The 26,713-nt window shown below is 40.2% G+C and overlaps 1 protein-coding gene and 1 pseudogene across 3 annotated transcripts; one reads left to right on the forward strand and one right to left on the reverse strand.

Moving 5' to 3' along the window:
• Nucleotides 1-726: 726 nt before the first annotated feature.
• LOC149028733 (GDT1-like protein 4) lies at nt 727-7,102 on the reverse strand. Of its 3 annotated transcripts, none has more exons than XM_089138818.1 (10): nt 6,772-7,102; nt 6,427-6,537; nt 6,229-6,303; nt 5,949-6,074; nt 5,389-5,487; nt 5,112-5,184; nt 4,838-4,923; nt 1,555-1,641; nt 1,327-1,386; nt 727-1,118 (listed from the first exon to the last, which is right to left on the reverse strand). In XM_089138818.1, exons 2-10 carry the CDS (start codon nt 6,523-6,525, stop codon nt 930-932), a joined length of 894 nt encoding a protein of 297 aa, XP_088994944.1. In that variant the 5' UTR covers nt 6,526-6,537; nt 6,772-7,102; the 3' UTR covers nt 727-929. The 3 variants fall into 3 exon arrangements, with proteins under 3 accessions (XP_088994944.1, XP_088994939.1, XP_088994934.1); XM_089138813.1 differs by having other exon boundaries at nt 6,427-6,541; XM_089138808.1 differs by having other exon boundaries at nt 6,427-6,541; nt 6,641-7,101.
• Nucleotides 7,103-8,967: 1,865 nt separating this feature from the next.
• LOC149028734 (DNA damage-repair/toleration protein DRT102 pseudogene) lies at nt 8,968-10,537 on the forward strand (annotated as a pseudogene).
• Nucleotides 10,538-26,713: the final 16,176 nt, after the last annotated feature.

A 26,713-nucleotide genomic window follows, 5' to 3' on the forward strand; every position in this document is an offset into this window, starting at 1 on the left:
TCCCCTCAGATCAGTATGCTTCCAGACTGTTTTGATGGCGGTGACTGGATTCTCCAGACAACAACTATGGCCCATAAAACAGAAGAAAAACATATAAACAGGAAAAACCACTTGTCTCTTTCTAGATCTAACTATTATTTGCTCAGCTTTCTCGCAACCAAAAGTGGCTGAAGAAATGAATCTTGCATAAGCTCCTTTCGAGTCAAGGTAGCGGTAAGGATCCACAAAATTGGTGCTTGGATGAATCCCTCGTTTCATGGATGTTTTCAAAGGAAAGAACCGGTGAAAGAGTCGGAGAGAGTTGCCCAATTCCTGATTTATTTTCATCTTCCAATTTCCAGTCAGATTTGGGAAAAAACGAGTGAAATTATTTTCTTTTGGTTACATGAATCCAGAGATTTCAAATCTTTGGATCCACAAATCAGAGATTTATACCTATTTGGTTGTGTGAATCCTTACATTTATAAAATCTAGAGATTCATCTTTTTACACTAAAAAAATGAATTCGTAGATTATGGATACAAAGTAAAATCCAGAGATTTTATCCCTACTATAAAAAGGCTAAACATTTGAACCATGATTTATAGATGTTTTTTCAAGATGAATCTACAGATTTCATTCCAAATATTCAGGCTAACCAAACAATTAATTGTATGAACTATGACTCCATAGATTTTAAATCTATAAATTTGAGATTCCTAGATTTTTGAATTCTCCAAACTCAAGTAACCAAAGAGGCCCTTATTAGGGAGAAATTGTTTGGAAATAGACAAGGGTGTTCCTGATATTTCACACAATCACCATATAAGAAATTTTCTTTTTCTCTCAGTGTTGCTAATATACAAATGAATAAACCCCGAGTACGGAGTCAAACCAATCAGTGTTCAGCCGTGCCAACAAACGAATCGAGTTTATCCTACAAATAATAGCTATAGTGGAGGATAGAAGTATGAAGATACAGAAAAGCCAAGAAACAGCAACCCTCCAAGAGCAGCAACCGTGCGTTGTGAGATCCTGGATGCAAGCATACTTCCCCCAACCACTGCAATTGATGTGCAGATCGTGTGCCCTATTGAGGCTCCTACAGCAACTCCAGCAGCATTTTTGTGGGTGGCCAGCTGCAGCAGCATATGAATTTAATTAATTAGCTCACAATGAAAACCAGATACAGCTTCTTTGCATCTCTGCAGCTAAATTCACTCAGATCTTGGGTCCCATTGTTTTGTGTATAAATTTATATCAGCATTTGTGTATAAATTAACGTATGAATACATTCATCGTTATAAGAAATAGCATTAGTCATTGAAGAGTGTGAAAACAGCTTACAGCTATTGTTGCTATCTGGCTACGGTCACCCCACTCTGCTAGAAATGTCAGAATAAAAGACTGCAAAAGAAGTTGATAAAAAGGAACAACATTAATATGAGCATACTCTCGCAAGCAATACATATTCTCGGGTGCAGGGTGTAGGACAAATATCCGAGTGAATAGAAAGTGGCAAGCGAGTCATTAATGTATCCATGTAGTTTTTGTATCCCAGTAAGCAAGCAATACCTCCAAAAAGATTGGCGTACAAAATCTTGAAAAGAAACGGCGGAGAGTTGTTTTCCCCTGCCCTCCTCCCTCAAGTTTCTCCTCTACCTGTATAAATAAAGAGACAGGAAAATCAAACAAATGAATAGTTTCAAATAAAAAACACACTGTTTGTACCAATTTACATTTTATACCTATTTAAAAGGGGAAAAAGCTTCCTATCAAGACATCTGGAATATTTTCCCACACAAATAACTAGTTTTGCCATGTGGACAAATGATTTGATCATTCTGACTCTTAGATCAATGGTTTTCTCAATATGCCACTAGTAAATTAGATGGACGATATGATGTACACTTGATCTCAAACCAGTAAAAGCCAGAAGGAGATCAACAGCAAAAGGATCTCATATAAAAAAAATCAATACTAGAATTTTCTAAAAGATCCACATATCAAATTCGGTATACCACCTAATGTAGAATCAATCTCATGAACTAGTAGAGCCAGCAAGAGATCAATTGCAGTAGGATCACATACAGAGACAAGTAGACGACCAGTATTAAGAACAGAATTCTCTAATACTTAAAATGAAAAAGGCAAGACCAAGGCTGCACCACCTGGCCTGCATGAATGGAACCGTCACCATCAGGCTCTAGGAATCACCACTAGGAGGTGTTCCAGCTTCACTGCTGCTACCTGTCCAGATTCACTGAACCAAAGAGAGAAAATATCTCTGAGCCGTCTCTTCCATGTCAGCAGTACATTGGTTAAACTAATGACTCAACGACTAAAAATAGAAACCTAAAAGGACTGTGCCACTCAGAAAAAAAAAAAGTAACAAAAATAATAGCTCTCCAATAGAATCCCTAAAAATCTAACAAGCTAGGAACTTTAAAACAAAAACTACCAACTAATATGATGCTTACTAGAGAGGAGTTAAATACATCCAAGAGAAAACTTTCTAGAATATTCTCCATTGAAGTTTTCTATGAGCATGATACCTATATCACCTGGTCTGCCTACCAGGCAGCAAGGAACCCCCACCTGATCTGCCAACCAGTGAAACCTGTAAATTATTCTTTAACTAATCTAATGAGAATAGCTAGTTATTCATATGAACATGCTATCTAAATCACCACAAATGATGCATTAGTTTCCAAAAATAAATAATTAAATCCCAAATATCCCAATGAAAAGCAATAAGTTGCATGCAATCTATCCCTTGAGCACAAGCAGAATTACCAAAGGAAAAGAAGATAGAGCTATTTTAGAACCAAAGGGTTTCATGGTAGCATCATCAAGCATGCAATGCTGGGGATATTAAAAGCAAGACAAATTACAAAATATGTTCAATTAAACAGTTACACAGTGCAGAATTTGTTCATTCTTCTTCTTCATCCCCCCCCCCCCCTTTTTTTCTTTTCTTTTTTTTTCCTCTTGAGTTGCAGGGAGGGAGATGCAGGAATACCATATTCATCAGGTAAATTACAAAATCAATTAATTCAATGAACCACAAAATATATGACCAAATAGATAAGCTGCCACACATAAAAATTATACAAACCACGTTTTGAAACCAAATGTGGCCTCAATGACTTGAATGACACAACAAATAAAATCAGAAGTGCTCATTACTTAGAGTAGAACTTACACGTAGGGGGATATAGCCCCATATTGAAAGTGATCAACTAGGGGCCAATAAACCGGGATCTTGTATGAACCAGCCAAGTTTTAGTAGATCAGAATAGAGTATGGGGTCCACTTGATGGCAAGGGTTAGGGTGAAGTTATGGTTTAATGGTAACGGTTGTGACCAATAAGTGATTGATGGAGAGTCTATCAATGAAGGTTTGGGGATCTGTGCATCAGGGAAAACTAAGGTTTTTGGTTCTGAAAAAAGTAAAACAATGAAATTTAGATTTCAACTAGCCAGATTGCAACAAAATCAGAGTGGTTTCGATAGTTGGTTCTGTCGAGATCTAAGTGCTCCAGTCTGTTTTTTATTCATAGTTGGAAGTTCTTACGACATAATAGATTGGTGCCTTTGGATAAAATGGAAGAAATCTTTTCAATATTCCTTGAAAAAAGGAAACATTATCAATCATATAAAAAATCGAACCTGCCAATTAATCGAGTAATATAATGACTACATCGAATATTTGGCGAAAGACATGAAATGATTTGAAATAGAAAAAAGGAAATCGTAGCAAAAAGAAGTGGTATTGGGATCATTTGTCCTATATGTGCAAAGGGGAGTATGACATCCGAATATGGTTGGATTTGGATAGCTGTATTAAAAGTACTTAGGATTTTATGGAATTAGCAGGTTAGTGGTAGATTCAGAAGTTTAAAGTTTCTGTTGTTGAAACGTAGACCAGGTTTGGATCGAAGGGTCAAGAGCCTAGAGAGGATTGTATAATCAAAATATGGAAGGGTTTCAGTGGTTGAATTAGACTGTAGAGGTGCCAAATGAGCTGGAGTACGCAGAAAATGAAAATTGAGGAAAGGGGATGCTAAAGTTTATGAAATCTAGCATATCATGAGAAGCATTAAGGGAGGGGGTGGTGATGTTCAACTTCCAATCTGGTGAAGAACAGCAAGTTGAATGACTGCGAAGTAGTCCTTGATTATCAATAAAGAATATTCAGCAACCAAAGAAAACTTCCAGATTTTGAATATGACAGCCTTGGGGCTGCATGAAGGAAATCTATTGCAGGGATCTAGGACAATTAGAAACTCAAAGGGGGAGCTATGCTCAAAAATGTAATTTCTTAATCATCAATTAGTTTCTAATACTTGCCCCTGGCCCCCTAGTACAGTATAAAATATTCAGAAATAGACTTGAATACTAACAAGATAAGTCCTTACCCAATCCTTTTACCCTATTAGGTAACCATGTGACTAAGACACTGAAAGAGGTTCAAAACAGAGTCAATTTGCAACTTAAAAAAGAACTTTTCTCCAAAAGAAGATAATATTCCAAAAGAAGCGGATTGAACCACTGGTTCAAATCATCCAAACTGGTTACTTTTAAACATAAAACAGAAATAGCAACTTTTCTTACGCAATCTAATTACCCATAGTTTAGGCAAAATAAGAGTGGCATATTACTTAGACAACCCAAAGGCTAAAAGGCCCAACAAGCATGGAGTCAAACCCTAAACTTATTCCTAAGACAAGAACCATACCTTGGTGATGAATCTAATCAGTGTGCTTTGAGAGAGGGGGTAAGAATCCAATGCTTTCTGTTAGCTACTGCAAATTATTGATAACAATATGACATCAATGTAAGAAGAAAGACGTACTTCTTCAATTTCCTTCTTCTGTGATGACTTTGAATCAGATCTCCATGCAATGTAAAGAAGCCGTAGCCCAAAAAATGCATATAGAACTGAATAAAAGGGGGGAAAAGGATTAGCTTCGGTCCATGCATATACAACTGCATATAAATAAAAGGGTTAACTTCCTTGAATTCTTCAATCAAGTTGTCAACTATTCTCTGTCTAACCAACAGAACCAGATAAACAGAGTATAAACAGTATAAACAGAGTCTCTATAGTTGCATTAAAAAACAAGTACCTGTTGCCGCACTGTTGGTATGCTTCCTTGAGATTAGATTAGGCACAATCCTCCCAAGCCCAGTAGAAAGCACCTAGAAGTTCAAGCCAATTTAATGAGGAAATAAAGTAGCGGGAACATATATGTAGCCATAACTAGATAACAGAAGGGACCTAGCACAATGACCGCCCAAAAGAAACAAAACCGTGGAAGTGGATTCTCGTGCAAGAAGGGAAAAAGAAAGGTAAGAATGTAAGGAAATCACACCAATTTCCTATGGAAAGATCAGCTAGCTTACTGTCATCACATATAACGCACTGAGAGCACCTGATAGAACAATTGACTTGGGATGTCGCATTGCCATTAGTGCCGCTATTATAAATGTCTCATCTCCAATCTAGCAACATCAGCATTGTTAAACAACATGTTGGTTAGATTTTTTTTAATAGCATTTATACAGATGCAACATAATTGATATGTAGCTACTCCCTCTAGTCCAATGGGGACTAAGTGGATATTTCCCAGAATTAGCAAAAGTAATACCACCTCAGGGATTGAAACCTGAAACTGCAGACCTATGATCTGGTCCTAACAGGTCACTTAATTGCATTGTTTTTGTCTTATTATATTTTCCTTTCCTTTATATTTATTTCTTGAGTGAATTGATAATCTTTTCTTTATCTGTTTCTTGATATCCGAACATAACCATGCCAATATAAGCGAACTAATATGATGGTTTGCCAAGACCGCGATCAATCCATTTAATACTTAATGTGCAGACAAGAAGTGAGATTTGACAATCTTCCAGGCGCCAAAATGAAACTTTCCAGAAATTAATACAATAATCAAGGAGCTAACCTCGCTGACGATGATCATTGACAAACTCGCAAAGAAAGCATCGACGATCCCAAGATCAGAAGATTCCGAGATTCCATTAAGCCCAAGTAAATCTGGATCAGTCCCAGTCTGGTGGCCTAGATAAATCTGTTTCGAACAAATTTATACTGAACAGTCAAAAGAGGGACAAAGATGAAACAAAATAATTGAGAGAATTAAAAAAAAAAAATCAGTAACTAAGGGAAGGAACAGCAGAATCTTATTAACTTTACATGCAGCATAGAGGAGAAAGTCAACTCACTTTGCTACGGCGGCTCAGGGCTTTACTAGATCCATTGAAGAGGCCCGTAAGAGTTCCTACCTTGGACTCAAATTCCTGAAATTTTCAGAGGAACTAAATAAATCAAATGAAGCCATAGCTTTCGGCCTCAAAAGGAAACGAATCCAACACTTCAAACGCAACCAAATTTTGAAACTTTCTATAAGGGGAAAAATGAACCTGAGCAGAAACAGGTGAAAATGCCAGCACAACAGTAGAAACGAGAAAAAGAAGAACGTAGCCAGAGAAACCAGTTCTAGGGCCCCTCCACAAATCCATAATTACTCGAATCTAACTGGATTAAATTCAAAAACAAAGCCAATGAGCAAACAGATATCGAATGGGAAGAAGAGAAAATAAATGGGAAAAAAGAAATTGGAAACTGATTCAAAACCTAAAACCACTAGATCTATCACTGCAATCAAAGATCAGTCAGAAACTCGAAAAATGAGATCGATCCCACGAATGAAGGCAAATTCCTCCAAGACATCTAACAGTTGGTTCATTCGAAGCTTGGGTATTTACAGAGAGGAAGAGATGCAGATAGAGAGAGTGCAATCACAGTAACACTCTCGCCGTTTCTCCGGAGTGAGCTCCAGTCTTCAATACGCATACTCTTGGAGGTGATGCGAGGGTGAGCCGTGGAGTAGTTCAGCGAAAAAGCTTGTATCCTGCGTCAAGCCGAAATTTCGGCTTTCGATCCCACCGCCCAAATTGCATGCTTGATGCAGGACTGTTTCAGCCTTTCAGGACTACGTTTGTAAAACCAAAGATACCCTTCCGTTGTTGGATCTGAAAGACCGGGGAAGAAGGACCAACCCAACCTTATTAGTTGCGGATTGGCTGTATGTAAGGCTTTGATTTGACTACTGGACTCCGCGTCGCCGACAACTATATCCAAATGCGGGATATTGAATCGGGTATTCGGGATCACGTCTCCATCAAGGGAAAACAAAAACAATGTGTTCCTCCCTACAGTCGGCAGTGGGGCCCACTGTAAATATTAAAAAATCAAAAGAAAATTTCGAGTAGGCCCCACCTCTTATTGTGTTATTCAAAATCGATGGAACAGGAATTTTTATTTGCAGCAGCAGTTGCTGGCTGTTGCTGACGGTGTTGATCGCGCTATGTAAACAAAATATGATCGAATGGTTGAGAATCAAATAGCGGAGGATATACTTGTAAATATTAATTAGCCAATGGAGGAGTAGTAGGATGGTTAGGAACCCGCTTCTCAGTGGAGAGGTCATGGGTTCAACTCCCTGCCGCGGCATATGTAATATCCCTATCCCCATACATAAAAAGCGCCTTTGTTCAAAAAAAAAAAATATTAATTATTAGTTTTTATATTTTAAGATTTTATAGTTTACTAGTTTACAAAATGAGGTCCCTCATAAATTTAAGGGTGTCAATCGGTACGGTTTCGGTAATTCGGTACAGTTTCGGTACGGTACCAACTTTGAATACCTAGAACCAAAACCGTACCGTACCGAATTTAAACGGTACGGTACGGTTTCGGTATTTGCAAAAACGGTCCGGTACGGTTTCGGTATAAAATTGGTATGAAAAAACGGTTTTAATACGGTTTCTAGCGTGGTTCGGTATAGTTTCGTTATACAATCGGTTTCACACTTTCACGCACTGTCGCACCAAATGAGTGAATGACCATAGTAATTTGATACAGACTCACGGTTATTGACTTGAGTCACTCACCACCGTCCACAAGACCACAAATAACTACAAATGAACTGGGGAATCTGTTCGTAAATCAGTGGTTTGCATCCATCATCCGCCTAAAACTTATCTGTGGGGTTGCATCACATGAGTGCATATATATTTTCTTTTACCCTTTCAAACCTATGAATTGTTTGATAAAGAATACGTTGACAAAGAATAAAAAACATGGATTGACTGCACTTCTATTCATCAGCCCTTCAAACATTCACACTATCCCAAACTAGAAAACCAATCTGAACATCATTGGGTTTCAACATATTCCTCTATTCAGATTCACTGCTACCAATACATGGACCTTTCAAATTATGAAAGAAGTTGGTAAAAGGGGTATGTTGTATGCATCTACTAGAAGATTAATGGAATTTTAAAAAGTTAAAAGCAATAAATTAGGTCTAGACTGATAAGGAAATCGTAGAAGAAGAAATTAACTCTAACGTCTTTCGGTCTTTCCCTCTTTCGTTCGCATGGAGCAAGGCTTTCCTCAAGGGAGTTTGGTCTGCAGGTCTGGATCTTGTCGGAAATATCTTCAGAACATATAAGTAAAGCACTAGAGTGAGAAGAAGACGAAGACGAGAGTGAGACGAAGACGATTTCTGCTCTTATCTTGCTGCTCTATCTTCATTGATTCTTCAGGATGAGACTCATGAGAGTGAGACGAGGACGATGAGCATGAAAGAATCAAACATTGAGACTCGAGAGATGAGAGATTGAGAGATGAGTGAAGATTGAAGACCCTGAATCGCTGCAATCGCATTCGCTCTTCACACTTTGCAGAATCGCAGGTAGCCTAGGGCAAACTAAACTAAGAAACAAAATCGCAAATTACCATATGTAACCTTGACTTTCGGTACGGGAATCGGTTCACACATTCGGTACGGTTCGGGTGTGTACTGTCGGTTTCTACAGCTGATACCGGAACCGGACCGGACCGAATTTCCAAATTCGGTTTCGGTCCGTACCGTACCGAATTTTGAACGGTTCGGTATGGTCCGGTATTAGGCGGCGCGGTCCGGTACGGTTTAACGGTTTTGGTCCATAGTTGACACCCTTACTCATAATACCCGATTCCCAAATCCTCTTTGAAAAATTATAAGTATACTCTTATTAGAGGTTTTCTGAATAAATACTACTCTATAGATGAAGAAATTGGTCATTGCCAGGGGCGGAACCAAGATTCAATATTAGGAGGGGCCGAAGAATGGAAGTTCAGATTGGGGAAGCACCAATTTTTTTGGTCACACATTGTGTGGGACCCACACATTTAACAAAAATAGGTAAATTATTAATATTGATATTTTTTTTCAACAAGATATAGGTAAATTAAAGCATCAGTAAAAAAAATTTTAAAAAAATCACATGATTTCAACCTTAAAAACTTAGATGCAAACTAAAATTTTTTTAGGTAAGAGATGCAAACTAATGCTAGTTAGTTACCTTACTAACTATAGACATTTTATTCATAATATAAAATCAAATAACAAAAATTGCAGAAGAAATAGAAAGACAAAGAATATAAAATCAAATAAAAATATTAATAAATAAATTGAGAAAGAGAAAGAGTACCTAATTCTGAAGAAGATTTTTTCCCAAATTTTCCTTAATCCACACTTATAGAAAGGGAATAATAAATATTAAGAAAGAAACGGAAGAGAATAAATAGGAAGAAAATAGGAGATATGAGAGAATAAATAGGGATTAAGGAGTTAGTTTCTAATTAGAAATGACATTTTGAATATCTAATAAGATTTCTTTTTCAAAAATTTCCTTTAACCCACGTTTATATAGAAAGAGAAGAGAATAAATAGGAAGAAAAAATGTGAGAGAGAAGAAAGGGGAGAATAAATAGGGATTGAAGAGTTAGTTTTAATTAGGGATAGCATTTATACCCATTATTTTACCTATAAAAATTGTTCTGAATATTGGGGGGCAAATAGTGATATTTCACTTGTGAGAAAAGAAAAAAACTAGAAAAATGAAAGAAATTAATATAAAAATTAAAAAATTAGGAATTTTAAAAAAAAATTAAAAATCTTGGGGGGCCATGGCCCCCAGCCCCTTAGTGGGTCCGCCGCTGATCGTCGTGCCAGCATTGCTGCAAAATCTGATGCCAATCTTACCGTCGAAACTTGTGGCCTCCTCGCTTGTGGTATCAGAGCCGGCATGTCCATGCTTGCCAACAAATTTCCTAGCATTTATACCACCACATGTTTAACACCCTGTGATGCTACCAACGCTCGATCCATCGGCAACTGCAATGTTCTTGTTGTCTTCGGCATAAACACCGCCCCTAAGGTTGGTATAGAAATCCTCAACAAATGGCTCGAAACCCCCCCCCCCCTTTAAATCCCCTTGCCTTGCATCAGGTGAAAACCCATGGCCCGAAGAAATACAAACTTTCCTTCAAGAATCCATCAACGAGATGTTAAAGATTGGAACTGAGGAACTAGAGAAGCAGGAGACATGTGCCATTTGTTGTTTGGCTAAGAATAGGGTGTTTAGCCATGTGAAAATCATGCTTGGTGGGTCAATTAGACTGACAGAGATGGAGCTATGAGAGTGGGAGACTTGGAAAGTGAATCGAGACTGTACAAGGTGTACAATGAGTTCCATGGACTGGCATAGGAATTTAGGACCCCTTTCAATGCAATGGCAGTATTGGTGGTGGGTCATTAAACCAACAGCAATAGTGCATTGGTGGAAGCTCTCCATGGGTTTTTTGAGCTTTAATTTAACGTGTTACATGTATTTAACATGTTTTCAACATTCGAAAATTCCAGGAGAATGGACGGTTTGGTATGTAGAAGAGACTGATGGAAAAAATGGCAAACTTGTCATTATCAATTTGAGATATGAAGGCATATGAATCGGTTTCAATGCACACCAATGAGGTTTATGACCAAACTTTTTGGTTGATATAAACAACAAATCTCCCTCAACAGAAGTTAAGTAGATCATCCTCTAGACCAGTGAATTGAGGTGAAATCTAAATATTGATAATTTCAAAATCTGATGCCGATCAATCAGAATAATATCAAATGAATCCAAGTTGTCTACACATAACATATACTCACAAATAGAAGTGTGAAGAATAGCAGAATTGTCACACCGCACCCAGCCAAATCAGGTCATACCCGAATACCCGTGAGGGTGATACACTACAAGACCAAGGTTCAGTGACAATTGCATACAAATACATGATATAGTATAAATTCAAGGACAAGAGTAAATAAAATATAAATATCAAATAATGGAATATGAAATGTTATGATTATAATTATCCATGTCTAAGATCAAATAAATAGACATCAGAGTTCAAAAGAAAAGAATATTGTTTGTAGTGAAAAATGTAGAATCCTGATAAAAGATACCCTAGCCTCTCTCAAATAATATCAAGGTATAAATGTAAAATAGTGCCCTAAATGACACCAAAGAGTCCTTAAGCACGGCGAGGTCTCTACTAGAAGCCTGCTCCATAGGAGCAGTTCTGGCACCAACACAAAGCTTCATGCGCTTTCACTTCTTCTGCAATCGCCTCCTCAAGGAAATCTCTGGGCGACGGATCCTCTATTTGAATAGAATCCTCATAACTTGTAGAGTAGTCTAAGGAAACATACACATATAAATGAATGAGTTCCACAAAACTCAGTGAGCTCAACTCAACAATCATATCATGCATTCATTCTCAATTTCCACATCACATATGAAAGACGATAATATAATAAATGACAAAATATGATAAATGCATGGTTTTGATGATGTGCCCCTAACTCTATCAGGAAGTCTATATAATAGACACACATTAAGTTAAACATCAATCTACGTTGGGTGGTCTTAGTCACTCTCCCTCAACAAGAGACGTCTATTGGGTTCTCCGCAGCTGTTGGGTAAAGTCCTATCAAGCCATGATTGGGGGTATAAGTCACCACTATCTCACATCACCGTTTGGCATGAGATTTGACGTGTATGAAGGATAACTCTTGGCCCAATGCAAAGTCATACAGTCACATACTACATATGGTTTGGATATCTCCCCTCATGCCCAGTGCCCTTTTAGTTAGATAACCTTCCCACCTATGAATGATGTCCTCAACGGAAGGCATCTGTTAGATCACATTCCTTAACCCAATAGTCATCCTCATATAATGGATATGATGCTCTCCATGTCCTCTCATGAGTTGGTTACTGGTCTTGAGCACCTAGGAGCCCCTATTTATTATATGCATCCCTACCATTCTATGATGACAATGGACTTGCTTGACATACAGGACCCAGCCACTGACATCACAGGTTAACCGGCTTTAATCCCTTACCGAAGGGTAGTAGCACTCATAGGGATATCTAGCCCAACACTTCTAGATACTTAGCATTTTTGTACCTAAATCTAGATGTATCCGTATAAGGTCACTGGGGTAATGGGTGGACCCACAACCCTATTTGGTAAAATAGAATAAGAGAATCAATCTTAACCAATATCTTTCATTTTCATACATTCTCATTCATTATCATATCATTCTCATATCACCAATATAAGATTCGAAAAGAAAGAACAACAATCATTCACATATTCTTACCTGAGACCTTCTCCTGTTTAGACTCCTTCGATGGCTCGGCTACGGGGCGTATACGGATGGTCCCATTGTCGATGAGCTTTTGCACTCGCCCCAAATCGCCTTTTGAACGAAGGAGATAGGAGTCAATGATTCACATATTCTTACCTTTCGTTCGCAGAATCATATAATAATAGATATAAAAAATAAAGCAAGATATCATCAATGGAATTGAAATAACGATATTAAAACATACAAGACATGGTTACTTTATTCCTCACCTTTCGATTTGGGTTTCGTTCTCCAAAGTCCCAAATTTCACACTCAATAATCGGTGATTATACTCAAAAGAGTCCTAATTACTTAAAAGAAATAGTAGATATTAATTTGGGAACCAATTGGGCTTCAAAAGAGGTCCACAATCATGCTTCCCGAACCCAATCTGTTAAATGGCCTCAAACCCGCTGTTCTCAACCTAATTTAGGCAAAAAACCTTATTTCACCTCTGATTCGAAGTCGAATTGAAACGAGACTTTAAGAACTTCTAATTAACAGTAATAGGGTCCTAACAGTATTAATAATTCATCCCAATTTGGTCTCAATCGAAAAGCCCCAAATTTGGCTCTCGTGAGTGCTTGTGGGCGTCTCTGATAGGCAAAATGCAAAATCGTTCGCAAGGAATCGCACAAGCAACTTCCAAACTAAAGGGAAACATGAATAGAACTAATGCAAGCATCCAATGCATTCGTTATACCCCAACTACCGAAATCTATCATTTATTATGAAGAAAACATCATAAACCTAGGTTTAGAGAAAAGAGGTTAAAGAACACTCACCTTTCTCAACGATTCCGCGATGATCCGAGTCTCAACACATCTTCTTGCAGATGGAATCCGAGATTCTTATTGGTTTCTCCTCCTCTCCAAGCTTTAGCCCCACTTTAGCACTAGAAAATGTGTGTAAAGGTGAATAGAAGCTTCAAATTGGGTTCTAAACCCGGATTCCAAAAATGGGGATGGACGGTCGACCAGACCGGTCAACCGGTTTGATTGAACTGCCCTTGGTTGACCCCTCAACCAAGGTCCAATTCTAGTGATTCTCGACTTGAATGAAAGGCCTTTCGAATATCTATGTTTTGTTATATTTACCTCGTCGTTTGGATTCTTCATCATCAGTTTTCAGACGTGCCAAAATTGCCTTTTAATACCTTCGTGATTGATCTTCTCTCTCCTCTTAAATTCTAGGAGAGATGTCGAGTCATCACTAGGATCATCCACTAACATTGGGTCCATCTCCGAACCTTCGGGCTCGACTCGAATGGCCCACAGTTGTTTCCGACTCGAGTTTAGGGTTCGTGGTCCTGAAGCCATGGGTTAAAAAGTTAGATGTCATACCCCACCCACCGGTATCGGTCCCGCCTGACAACTCGTAGGTGCGATCTGTCAGAGGATCCACATTTTTATCATCAATAATAATAAATGCAAGCAATAACAATCATAAACAAGAATAAATTCGAATAATTAAATAAAAAGGATTATAGGAGTCCAAGTACTCCCAAGGAATGAATCAAAGAACAAGGAAATAAAGTAACCAAGTTTCAAAATTTGTTGAGTTCAGCGGCAGCAAAATTAAACTAGTTCAGTTTTATTCTTTTAGCTCGCTCTTGGGTGAGGGTCTTCTCTTCTAATCTAGCAATGAGGGGAGCCATCCAACTCTCCTCCACTGACTTCTCAAAGTTTCAGGTGATCTGTCTCCTTATGCCGTCAATGGGTGTTATAAGCCCACTCCAAGCATCCGCATGAGGCTTCATGACATACATCTCCGTCTCCCACTAACGCCGCCATAACATCTTCACAGGAGTTGCTCTAGTCATACGGAACTTCTCCTGATTCAGTATACCCATTTGTACCATATAATTTAACATACAAAGAAAGGAATGAGTTCTAACGAACTCAGTAAGGAAAACACATCTCACATACATATAGACAGTGTATCAAGGTAAGCACAAGTGTAAAGAATGACATGCAAATATATGGATGCAGCTAGAATCTAACTATGTAAGTCTCTATATGGTTGACATGCTTTAAGATATAACTCCAACCTCCGCTAGGTAGGTCTTGTAACAACCCCTGTATTTCTAACCCGGGATCCGTATTGCAAGTCTGAGAACCCGAAGGTCTAGCCAGGTAAATCTGTGGAGTGTCCGGATAGAAGTCCATGATCCATACCCTGAACCCATGGATCTGGATACTCCTGATGAAGAGTCTGCCTTGCTTGGTAGTTGGACTTCTGGAAGGCAAGTGATGTCTGGAGATGTTCGGAATGAAGGTAAGACCTCCCCCATGTGTCCATTAAGGTTAGGTTGTACTTGGACATCAACCCCTTGAGCAAATCACCCTTGTATAGTAATATACTTGGGAGCGGTTGCTAGTGGCAGTTGATTAAACCAAGCGACCGCCTTAAGCAACCGCCTGATCCTGGTTGCGGAATTCTGCCCTATTTTGCCCCCAAACTCCTTTAAATAGTAACCCTCGCCTATTTTACGAATATTATATTCGAGATTACTATTTTTGGAGGTTAGATGGCTATGGAGACGTGCTAGAAGCAGATCTGAAGTGTTGTTAGAGTCCCAGAAGGTTCTATTGTCCTTCATAGTTGATCTGGTTGAGGTAAGTGATTCCCTGTTCACTCATACTTCACCACTTGCTATTAGGGGTGTCAATTTTCAACCCAAACCGTTAAAACCGGACCGAACCAGCCTGTTATAGCCCGAACCGGCCCTAACCGATCCTTAATGGGCCGTAATTGGGCTGAGGGTCCTCAGCCCGAACGGTTTCGGGCTGGCCCGGCCCAGCCCGTGTGCGGCCCCGTCAGCCCGTTAGTCTTTACATAAATAAAATTAAAATATTAAATGTAATTAAATTTTGTTTGGAATTGTTTAAATGTAATTAATGATCCATGAATTTCGGTGTTTGAGACGTTGAGACTCGAGTTTGAGTAGTTGAGAGCTGCTTAAGTTTTAACTTTTTTATTTTCAAATTTCATTTAGTTTTATTATTTTAAAATTTAAAAGTCTTAATTGATAACTTTTAACTCTTAAGTCTTAATCTTAATCGTTAACTTTTTAATTTTCAAATTTCATTTAGTTTTATTATTTTAAAATTTAAAAGTCTTAATTGATAACTCTTAACTCTTAAGTCTTAATATTAATCGTTAACGTTGTTTCAGTTTCAGACTTTCAGTCTTTAACATTTTCGCTTTTGTGAAATTAGGCATCAGGGTTTCAAATTTCATTTTCACCGTTTCATTTCCAAACCGTTAGTCAACCTGAACCCAAACCGCACCAAACCGAAACCGCACCGAAACCGTTATCTTTTAAATGGGCTGGTTTGGGCTGGGGGGTTTTCAGCCCGAAACCGTTAGGCCCGGCCCGAAACCGCTCCAAACCGCACCGTTGACACCCCTACTTGCTATGATAAAAGTATATTAGTGTTTACCTTTGGTTGTTCTTGATCCTTTTATTGCACTGTCTACCTTTTTAATGATCTTGGTGAGATCAGATCCGAAAACGAAACCCTGTTTTCGTGAAAAGGGCTGATTTAATCAAGAGGGAGGATTCTGGATAACCAATTTGATGTCTTTGGTTAGGTTTAGTATCACCCGTGGTTATGGGAATGATAGATTGAGATTCGGACTATGATCATTCAAAATTTGGATTGAAATCGGATGATCAGAAGCCTGAGTTTCGAATTGAAAACTCTCTATTTTTGGGCGGTCACTAGTGGCGGTCGCTCAACCAAAGCAATCTGCCCAAGCGACCAGCTGGTTTCCAGTGACCAAATGACTTTTGGTTTTGATCCGGTTTGATTCATTCAACTTATACCTTATTGTAACCCTGTATATAGGTATTCTTTGTTTAAAATAAAAGTCTTATAATAGTTTCTGGATTGCAAATTAGAGGGATTCTGCATAATTATAGGTAAGGACATACAATCCTATCTTTATGAAATGACTTAAACATGCTAGTCCAGTGTCTATTATTGTCACACCCCACCTGCCGGACTCGGTTACCCGCCCGACAACCTGTGGGTGCGATCCGTCACAAGATCCAAGGTTTTAGTCTATCAACAATATTTAAAACAAATAAAGATAATCAAGAGCAAAGACTATTCAATAACTGAATTAAATGAATTACAGGAGTCCAAATACTCCAATAACAATAATAAAGGAAAGAAATAATGAATAAAATGGATAAGGGTTCAGTGGAAGTAAACAAAAGAATTATATCAATTTCTTCCCAGTTTCCTTTTCTAAATCTAAAAAATGTTTTTCATGGATCTCAAGGTAAGGTGTTCTCCAATTCAACTCTATTAGCCGAGCGAACTTTCTGACCACCCTCCGTCTTTGATCATCAATAGGTGCGATAAGTGCACTCCATGCAGCTGCAGGAGCTCCCGCACATGCTATTTCCATCTCCCACTGACGGTGCCACATCTTCTTCATACGGAATGGTTCCTTCATAGGAAACCTGTAAAACCCGGCCCTAACCTTGACCCGGAAACCTTGTTATTTGTAGGTCCAGTGACCTGAAGTAAAGTAAGAAGTCATCTTTGGGCCATCCCAGTGGAGGACTTGGTGTCTGGCTTTGAATCCATGAAAGTTGATGATGAAGTTCTATTTATGGAAACTGAATCTTGATGAAGATCGGATTAGTTGATGGACTTGGAGTGCTCTCTATCTTGGTTTGAAGGCATTTCTACCTATTAGGTAAGTCACTTGACTTGTGTGCAAAAGCCCTTTAGGATTGGATTTGATCTGGGCCTTCAATTCCCTGTTTTGGTCTTGCTGTCAGCATTGGTCGACTGATTGGTCGACTGGGCCAGTCGACCAATCCACTCGACCAATGAGTGCTGTCTTTGGCAATTAGGTTTTTCTTGCTCTATTTAAGTCCAATCTCGAGTCCACTTCGTATTTGCTGCCTCCAAACTCTCTGGAACGAACCAAAGACCTCTGCAAGTCATCTCCCTTGCATCCTTGGTGTTTTCTTGACGGATCTTCGTCGAAACTCTTCCTTTTGCATCAAAAGGTATGTCTACTCTCTCTTCTTCTCCTCCATCTTTGTTTTTTTTTCCTTTTTGAGTTGAGACAGTAGAAGAGATACTGCATTCTCTGTTGCAAACATCTCTGAACATGTTCTCATGATCATCCTAAGGATTTGAGGCTAGAACAATGATCTTAACCATGATCATTGCAAGCTTTTGAAGGAATCATGATCAAACCATGATCTAATCTTGTTAAACTTCTGATTTGAATTCCGATCTCTTTGGATCTTCGATATTGATCATGTTAGTAGTTAATTACTGTGTTTTCTTTCCATGATCCATAATCTATCAATTTCTAGTTGTTCTCTTCTACCATACTATGTGTTCTTCATGAAGCATGGTAGTTACATATATGGTAGGTTTTATTTCCTTATTTAGATTTATGCTTCTAAGCCTTTTTCCTTAAAGATCTAAGTATGTTTTCATGAAACCTTTACCTGAAGCAATGATCCATCCTCCTATTGTTCTTGTCTTTGATTTCTATTTCGAATTCATCAAGATCCATGGTTGATCTAATTATGGTAACTTTTTGTTTCCTAATTTGGATCTTGATATCTTGATTTGATTGGTGTTTTGAGGTCCCCTATATGTTAGAATACTACTGATGTAGTTTACCCCTTGATTAGTACCCTTTTGAACCACCAAATTCGGATTTCATATCTTAAAACTCTGTTTTTTTAGGCTACTGTATGCATTGGTCGGCGATTGGTCGATCGACTGGACCAGTCGACCAATCCACTCGACCAATGAGTACAACAACTCCAGAATTGGTCTGTGTTGGATGTTTTGGTATCTTTTCTGTTAGGGATCTTTCCTAATATGTTGTATATACTTGTTTAGGACCTTCTTCTCAAGTTTGCCAAGACCTTACTTGATTTCTTAGGATTCCTTTGCGAGTTATAAAAGGTAAGGATGGTTATTTCCTTAATTACATAGATAGCATGAATCTAGTTTCTATATTTGAATATCATTGATATGATTCCTAAATTAGATTCTTACAATGATATACTACTGTTGCATAACTTTGATTACAGTAGCATTACTTATTCATATTAAATTGATTCATGTATGATTTACTTACCAATGTTATACAAGTGATTGTAATTATTGATTTCTTTCCATATATGAAGTTACCATATATGTGATGATATGAATTGATGCATGTGTATGCTTAAGTATGGTTTGGAAAGGAGAGGTGTCCTTTTGACACTTCTGTCCTTGGACTACTACGGGAATATTATGGGATGTTTCCGGAGATGCCCTCTGGACACCTTCCTAAACTGTTGGATGACATATCTAGGATTGTCTAGTAGTGTTTGGCTAGGATGTCCTGTTATGTCGACCCTAATCGGAGGGGTATTGAGACCGAACGACCCGTGGTAGCAATGGGGATTCATGGGCGCTCAAGACGGGTAACCAACCCGTGAGAGGACAGGAATCACATTGTGGGGGCCATTTATTGGTAGGGTTGCATATGGTTAGACTTGGGCTCACGGGCGCTTAAGACCGGTAACCAACCCGTGAGAGGACGTGAGAGCTTCCCGTTTACCATATGTGGATAACCAATAGGGTTGATGAGTCCGTAGTCAGGGACTATGAGGACTCTAGTGTGAAGGATACCGGAAAGGATCGTCAGGGACGAGGAATGGAAGTATCTGGATTTGACTTGATGTAACTAAGTAGAAGACTTGCATTTGGCTAGGTTTTACCCTCACATGCGCCGATGCTTATACCAAATGGTTGTGAGAGAGTGTGTTGACTTAACCCCCTGCCAAGGTTTGTCTCGAGGGATGAAGGACCCATTACCAATCGGCTGCTCAAGACCGGTGAAATGATCCGTGAGAGAATCCAAGATATCTTAAATGGTTGAGGATGTGAGTGGACTTTCCTAAAGAAGTACGGTGCTATGACTTAAAGCATGTTCGCCAATAGAGACCAGCATTCATAGAGTTAGATTCATTCATTCATTGCTTGTCTCATATCATATTGCATTTATGATTGTTCCGGAATCCTGCCATTTATGTTATTATGGATTTTAAGCGCCTTCTTGAGTTTCTTTGAAACTCATTCCTTTATTGTACAATGTTTGTTAGACTATCCTGCAGTCTTGAGTACTATGACGGTCCCTATGAAGAAGCGCAAGGCGAAGAGGCATATCTCCGGGAAGGTGATTGCGGTTACCACAATTACTCCGAAGATCCCGCGAGTGGTTATGCTCCGTACGATGCTTAGTCTGACCATTGAGTGGAATCGTCCTTGTGCCATTTATGAGATTTACACTTATAAGGATGTGTGTCTATAAAGTGGAGAACAATTTAGTTACCCATTGTACTTGCTATTGGGATTAGATTTTGTCTAGTTTATTCTTTTAGAGCTACTTTTCCGCTGGTTGTAGAGTGGGATATTTGCCTCACTTTACTTATCTGTTTGACACTACGATTATATCTATTATTCGATTCATTTATGATTCATTCTTTCTTTATTGGATCTATGGTTTATCTTCCGCACTTTTATTATGATTGTTCATGATTATGTTATTGTTTATGTGGGAGGTTGATCACTCGATACCTGATCTTCGGGCTGTGGATCACACTCTCGGGTATGCCAGATAGGGTACCGGCTGGGAGGGCGTGAATGATTGGTATCGAGCCCAAGGTTCGAGGAGATCCTAACTACAAAAGACAATAACTGAACATTCTGAGTCATTGATCTGAAATGACTCTTCTACTCTTAGAAGTGAATAATAGAACACTTGAATTAGAAACTTGACCTTTGAGGCATAACAGAACATTTCCGAATAACATACCATAATTATACTTGAACAAATGTCACTAATGCAAGGAAAAGAAAGGTGCATAATATACAATAACTAAAGGGAAACAAAATGAACTTCATTAATTTCAAAGGTTTTTACAACGATTACATCTGAAATGCATAAATAGAAATCCTAAGGTACATTCTATCTAGGTGATCTTCTCGATCTCTGTATGCTCTGAACTCCTCCGCTAGCTGAGTCACCCGATGCTCTATCCTATCTGTCGTGACTCCATCCTCTCGTACATCTGCTCTGTCCGACCTCCATCCTCTCTAGCATGGAAGTCATCGATCTCATCTGTGCTCCAAGATCCGAAGTCTCCGGAGCTGCATGTGAAGGGCCACCTGCCTCGAAGTGTGATGAAGGAAACTCGTGATGCACGGGCTCGGCCTCGTGCATATCTGCATCATCTCCGGCCTGATCATCACTATCGGGACCGATATCCTCTCCTCCATCCTCGACCACTGATCCTCATCCTCGATTCATTATCATCCTCACCCTCCGGACCGGGAGATCTCTCTGACTTCTTTGTAGTCTCATCGACGAATGGTCCGAGTCCCAATAGAGTATCCACTTGGAACCGGTGTCCACTTTGGTGTATCCTCGAAACTCACCTCGAAATGCCCGAAGATCAAAGTCGGTAGCCTCCCATAGCAAAGGTTCCGCATGCTAGGCCGCGAGAACTAAGTCCGGCATGACCTGCTGAATGATGTAGGAGAGATCGATCTCGAAGCCCATGTAGATGCGGTAGATGACTAAGGCCTCCATCACTTGTGACCCAATGGTGATGTCCGGCTTTTGGCATAATGTTTCGGCCGACTATGCGACCGATAATCCGTGCGAGAATCCGTCATCCGTCCGCTGGTCCACGGAGTGAAGCATCGACGGCTATCCCATAGCGTAGAGCATATCTCGCGTAGCTCGTACGGCATCGGATGGCTGTCCGGATCTGCTCCTACGGTATCCACACACACTGCTTGTGGATAGTAAGGAACCTGCAAGATCTCAGCCGGTGTCCGGGTAGAGAAGCGAATGCGAGTCCGGAAGACCACTGCTCCCGAGGACAAGTCTAAGTGGATGTCCTTGGCCTCGAGCCTCCTCTGTGTAGGTAAGGTTGCTTGAAGAACAACCTCACTAGTTCCGGGTATACCGGTAGATCCTCGGTGAAGAGATGAGTCCACTGCAATGTGTCGAACCTCTGCCGAATCCTAAAGGCTCTGAGCTGGCGTAAGTGAAGTAGACGTCCCATCTCGATATTGTAGTAACTGAAGTAGGCCTCGTACAGGAACTCGGCCTGAGGTGTGTCAAACATGTCTGGTCTCCTAACCTCCTGTCTAGGCTCTGAAGGAACCTGACCTCTGCCCCTAAGTGCCCCTACAATGCGACCACGACCTCTACCTCGTCCTCGCCCTCCTCTCTGCATAGTGGGTATACCGTGAAAGAGACAAGAGACAATTCCAGTTAGTGCTATCTTAAGATTTGAGCCAAAAGGGTATTTTCGTAATTTTTCGGAAAATTTCAAATTTGGGGGAAATTTGATTTGAACATACTAGCATGTGCGCAATACTTGGAATTTCATGTCTATGAAGTTTGTTTGATGAAAATCGATCGAAAACTTGGATTAAAGCGAAAAATTCAGCAAGAAGGAAATTTGGGGATTTTGCAATTTAGGTCAAAATTGGATTTTTGAAAAGTTGAAATTGGTTAAATCAAATTGTATGGACCTATCTACAATGTCATCTTGAGCATGTAGCATTTGATGTCGTGTGAAAACTTCAAGCGGTTTGAGAGAAAACGGAATTTTTCTAAAGATATCGATTTCGGTATAAAAACTTTGCGAGATGAACACCATCATGTTAGAACTTGTTGTCTATGCATGGCATTGTGTTTAAAACCTAGGGGATATGTTTCTAAGCATTCCTAAGCATGATTTCTAGCATTGGATACAAGTAAAGCATGGTTTTATTGAAATGCAAGCATGAGAGGATGAAAATGGAAGAAAGAATGAGAGATTTACCTTGTTTGTGGAGATTGTGTGTTGTGGTGTTGTTGTTGAAGCACTAAATCACCTCAAGAACACTTGTGAGAACTCTTGGAGACTTTCCCTAGAGCTCTCTCACCTTTGGAAGAAGTTAGAATGAGGTTGGAATGTGAAAATGAGGCTTATAATGCGAATTTTCGCATTACATGTCTGCATTGTCGACCATGGTCGGCCGGGTCGATCGACCAATCACTCTACCAATGGTCACAGAGACCTCAATTGCTGTTGAATTTTTGGAAAATGTGAATTTTGCCTTATGGATTATTGTTTGATGACTATCTGGATATATTTGAGCATGATTTAAGTTTTCAAATCATTTGGACTTGTGGTTTATGTTGAAACTTCGAAATTCGGTATTTTGATGTTCTCGGTTTTGCGAATGGTTACTACGAGAAGTGGGCGTGGTGAATCCGGTGGTCATGGAGGTGGTGAAATACCTCGGGGAGGTGGTGAAATACCTCATGGAGGTGGTGAGATACCAAATGTTGATCGGGGTACTCATGAGATACACGGTGCCCCGAATGTTGGAAGTTTTCGAGATATTGCAAATATTATGGGCAATATGATGCGGCGACAAGCGGCTCAATTCAACCGGATGTTGGTGGGTTTCATGACTCTGCATAATGAGACCCGGGCTGGTGCTAATGTGAATCCTCATGCCGCGATCCTGAATGCGGGAGGTTTAGCTTTGGAACTCCTCATACTCCTTTGATGGAGAGTTTTACGAAGATGCAAGTACCCACTTTCATTGGAGTTACCAAGGACCCCTTGTTTCCTAACAAGTGGCTTCGTGAGTTGGAGAAGGCTTTCCGACATCTGCAATGCTCGGAAGCTCGAGAAGATTTTGTTTGCTTTGAACGAAGTTGCAACAAGAAGGCTGATGCATGGTGGATCTCCACTCGGCTGTTTTTGGAAGGTTTGCATGCGGGAGTTGTAACTTGGGAGTTGTTCAAAGAGGCTTTTTGTATGAATTACTTTCCCGAGGCGGTGAAAGATGCGAAGGAAGCTGAGTTCATGATTCTTACTCGGGGATCTCTGTCTGTGTTGGAGTACCAACGGAAGTTCGAGGAGCTTCATTTCTTTGCTCCAGATTCTTTGAAGGATGACCTCGCGAAAGCAAAGAAGTTCTTCAAAGGACTGCCCCTGCCATTAAAGCTTACCTCACGATCCCGGCCTATAGTGAGCTATGCTCAAGTGGTGCGAGAACTCGAAGAAGTTGGAAGAAACGAGAGAAGGAAAGTGCTCGTGTGCGAGAAGCCACGGCGATCAAGGAATTCCGGGTTGGTGGATCGTAATGACCGTCGTTTTGTGAGACCTACACCCTACCCCACTCCTACCTTTCGGGCTAAGAGTGTAGGTCGAAACACGGGTTTTCAGCAGCCCGGCCGGTTTAGACGGTATGGCGGAAACCGACCACCAGCTAGTGCAAGTGCAAGTGCAAGTGCAAGGCCTTTTGTTCGAAGCCCTCTGTTGCAGCCACCCCCGTTTGGATCCGGCAATCCTGTTTGCTTCTCTGCAAGCAAGCTGGTCATTTTGCTCGTGCTGTCCGAAGCGGCACCTTGCCAGCACTTTGCCCAGTGGTGAAGAGTGCTCCTGCTCCTCCCTCTGGTAGAGTTTTTAGTATTTCCGATCTTTGAGCGGGATCCAAGCCATGAAGTGATTACGGGTACATTGTTAGTTGCTTCTATTTCTGCATTTGTCTTATTTGATACGGGTGCATCTCATTCGTTCATGTCATCTGCATTCATCAAGAAGACTAACCTAATCCACGAGAAGTTGTCTAGTTGTTTATTGATTAGTACACCTCTTGGTCTGTTGTGAAACTAGATAAGGGGTTATCTAAATGTCCTGTGTTGATTGGTGAGAAGAACTTGGAAGCCAATTTTGTAATTCTTGACATGAAGGATTTCGATGTTATTTTGGGAATTGATTGGTTGACAGCCCACAAAGCTGTGTTCCTTTGTTCCTCAAAGAAGATTCAGTTCCATATTTGTGGAAGTCCGGTCTTAGAATTTCGGGGTGAAAAGAGAAGGGTTTGTAAGAAGGTCTTGTCCGCACTTGATGCAAGTCTATGCCCTAGTGGATGATGCTTCATCGAAGGCAAGGGTAAAGTGGAGAAAAGAGTCGATGAAGTAAGTGTTGTCTGTGACTTTGTTGATGTCTTCCCTGATGATCTATCGGGAGTGCCTCCAGACAGGGATGTCGAGTTTTCTATTGATCTCGTCCCTGGTGCCGCTCCGGTATCTAAAGCTCCGTATAGGATGGCTCCTACTGAGTTGAAAGAGTTGCAAAATCAGTTGATTGAGCTCATTGATAGAGGTTTCGTACAGCCTAGTGTGTCACCTTGGGGAGCTCCGGTCTTGTTTGTCAAGAAGAAAGACGGTAGTATGCGCTTGTGCATCGACTACCGTGAGTTGAATAAGTTGACTATCAAGAATAGATATCCGCTGCCCGGGAATTGATGATCTCTTCGATCGGTTGAAGGGTGCGATTGTGTTCTCAAAGATTGACTTAAGGTCCGGATATCACCAATTGAAGGTGAAGTCCAGTGATATCTTCAAGACAGCTTTCCGAACGCGGTATGGTCACTACGAGTTTAGAGTCATGCCCTTCGGATTGACCAATGCTCCTGCGGTGTTCATGGACCTCATGAACCGAGTATTTCATGATGTGCTTGATAAGTTTGTGATTGTTTTCATTGATGACATCTTGATCTATTCGAAGAGCGAAGAAGAGCATGCGAGTCATCTAAGTTTCACGTTGCAAAGGTTGCGAGAAAAGAAGTTGTTCGCTAAGTTTAGCAAGTGTGATTTACGGCTTAAGAGAGTGGTATTCCTTGGTCATGTAGTTTCAGCCGAAGGTATTCGTGTCGATCTGAAAAGGTCCAAGCTGTGGCTGATTGGGAAAGACCGAAGTCGATAACGGAAATAAGAAGTTTTCTTGGATTGGCGGGTTACTACCGAAGGTTTATTGAGAACTTTTCTCGGTTGGCTGCTCCTATGACTAAGTTGACCAGGAAAGAAGAAAAGTTTGTTTGGTCCGACGCTTTGTGAGAAGAATTTCCAAGAGTTGAAAGATAGATTGACAAGTGCCCCGGTTTTGACTATACCCGATAGTTCCGGTGGTATGACGAGTTTATACCGATGCGTCAAAGATTGGTTTGGGTTGTGTACTTGATGCAACATGGCAAGGTCGTAGCCTATGCTTCTCGGCAATTGAAGGATTATGAGCGGAATTACCCCACTCACGATCTAGAACTTGCCGCCGTTGTCTTTGCTTTGAAGATTTGGAGACACTACCTTTACGGTGAGAAGATTGCCATTTTCACGGATCATAAGAGTTTGAAATACTTCTTTACCCAAAAGGAGTTGAACATGAGACAAAGGAGATGGTTGGAACTAGTCTCCCGATTATGATTGTGATATTCGGTATCACCCCGGGAAAGCAAACGTTGTTGCTGATGCTCTTAGTAGGAAGAACCAGAAGAAGACTTTGGATTTGAATGCTTTGAGCTTATCATTGTGGTCTTCTATTGAGAGTTTTGATTTGGAAATCGTCCACGAGAATTCTGATTTTATTCTTTACGCCATGACGGCAAGATCTGGTCTTAGAGATAAGATTGTTGCTCTGCGAGTTCGATCAAGAGTTTTTGATCAAAGTTGAGAAGATTTCTTCGAATCTCGAGTCGGACCCCGACTTTGGTATATCCATGGATGGTGCTTTGTTGTTTAGGGGAAGAGCGTGCGTGCACTGCAAATGAAGAAGTTAAGAAAGAAATATTGAAGGAAGCACACCGGTCGGTCTTTACTATACACCCGGGAAGCACCAAGATGTACAAGGACTTGAAGGAACATTTTTGGTGGATTGGTCTAAAGGCGGATGTTGATGATTTTGTTGCCAAGTGTGAGACTTGCCAACGTGTGAAAGCCGTCCGACAACCTCCATCTGGATTACTTCAGCCTCTTCCTATTCCTAGTTGGAAGTGGGAGGATATCTCCATGGACTTTGTGACTAGCTTGCCTCGGACAAGTAAAGGCAATGACACTTTGTGTGGGTGATTGTTGATAGGTTGACCAAATCAGCCCATTTCATTCCTATGAAGATCACTCATACTCGGATAAGCTAGCAAGGCTTTATGTGGATAATGTGGTTCGTCTGCATGGTGTGCCTTTGAGTATTGTTTCGGATCGTGATCCTAGGTTCACCTCAAGGTTTTGGAATAGTT

The sequence above is a fragment of the Hakea prostrata genome, chromosome 1, assembly GCF_041222555.1.
Source record: "Hakea prostrata isolate BN-2017 chromosome 1, UWA_Hpros_2, whole genome shotgun sequence".
NCBI classification, from domain to species: Eukaryota; Viridiplantae; Streptophyta; class Magnoliopsida; order Proteales; family Proteaceae; genus Hakea; species Hakea prostrata.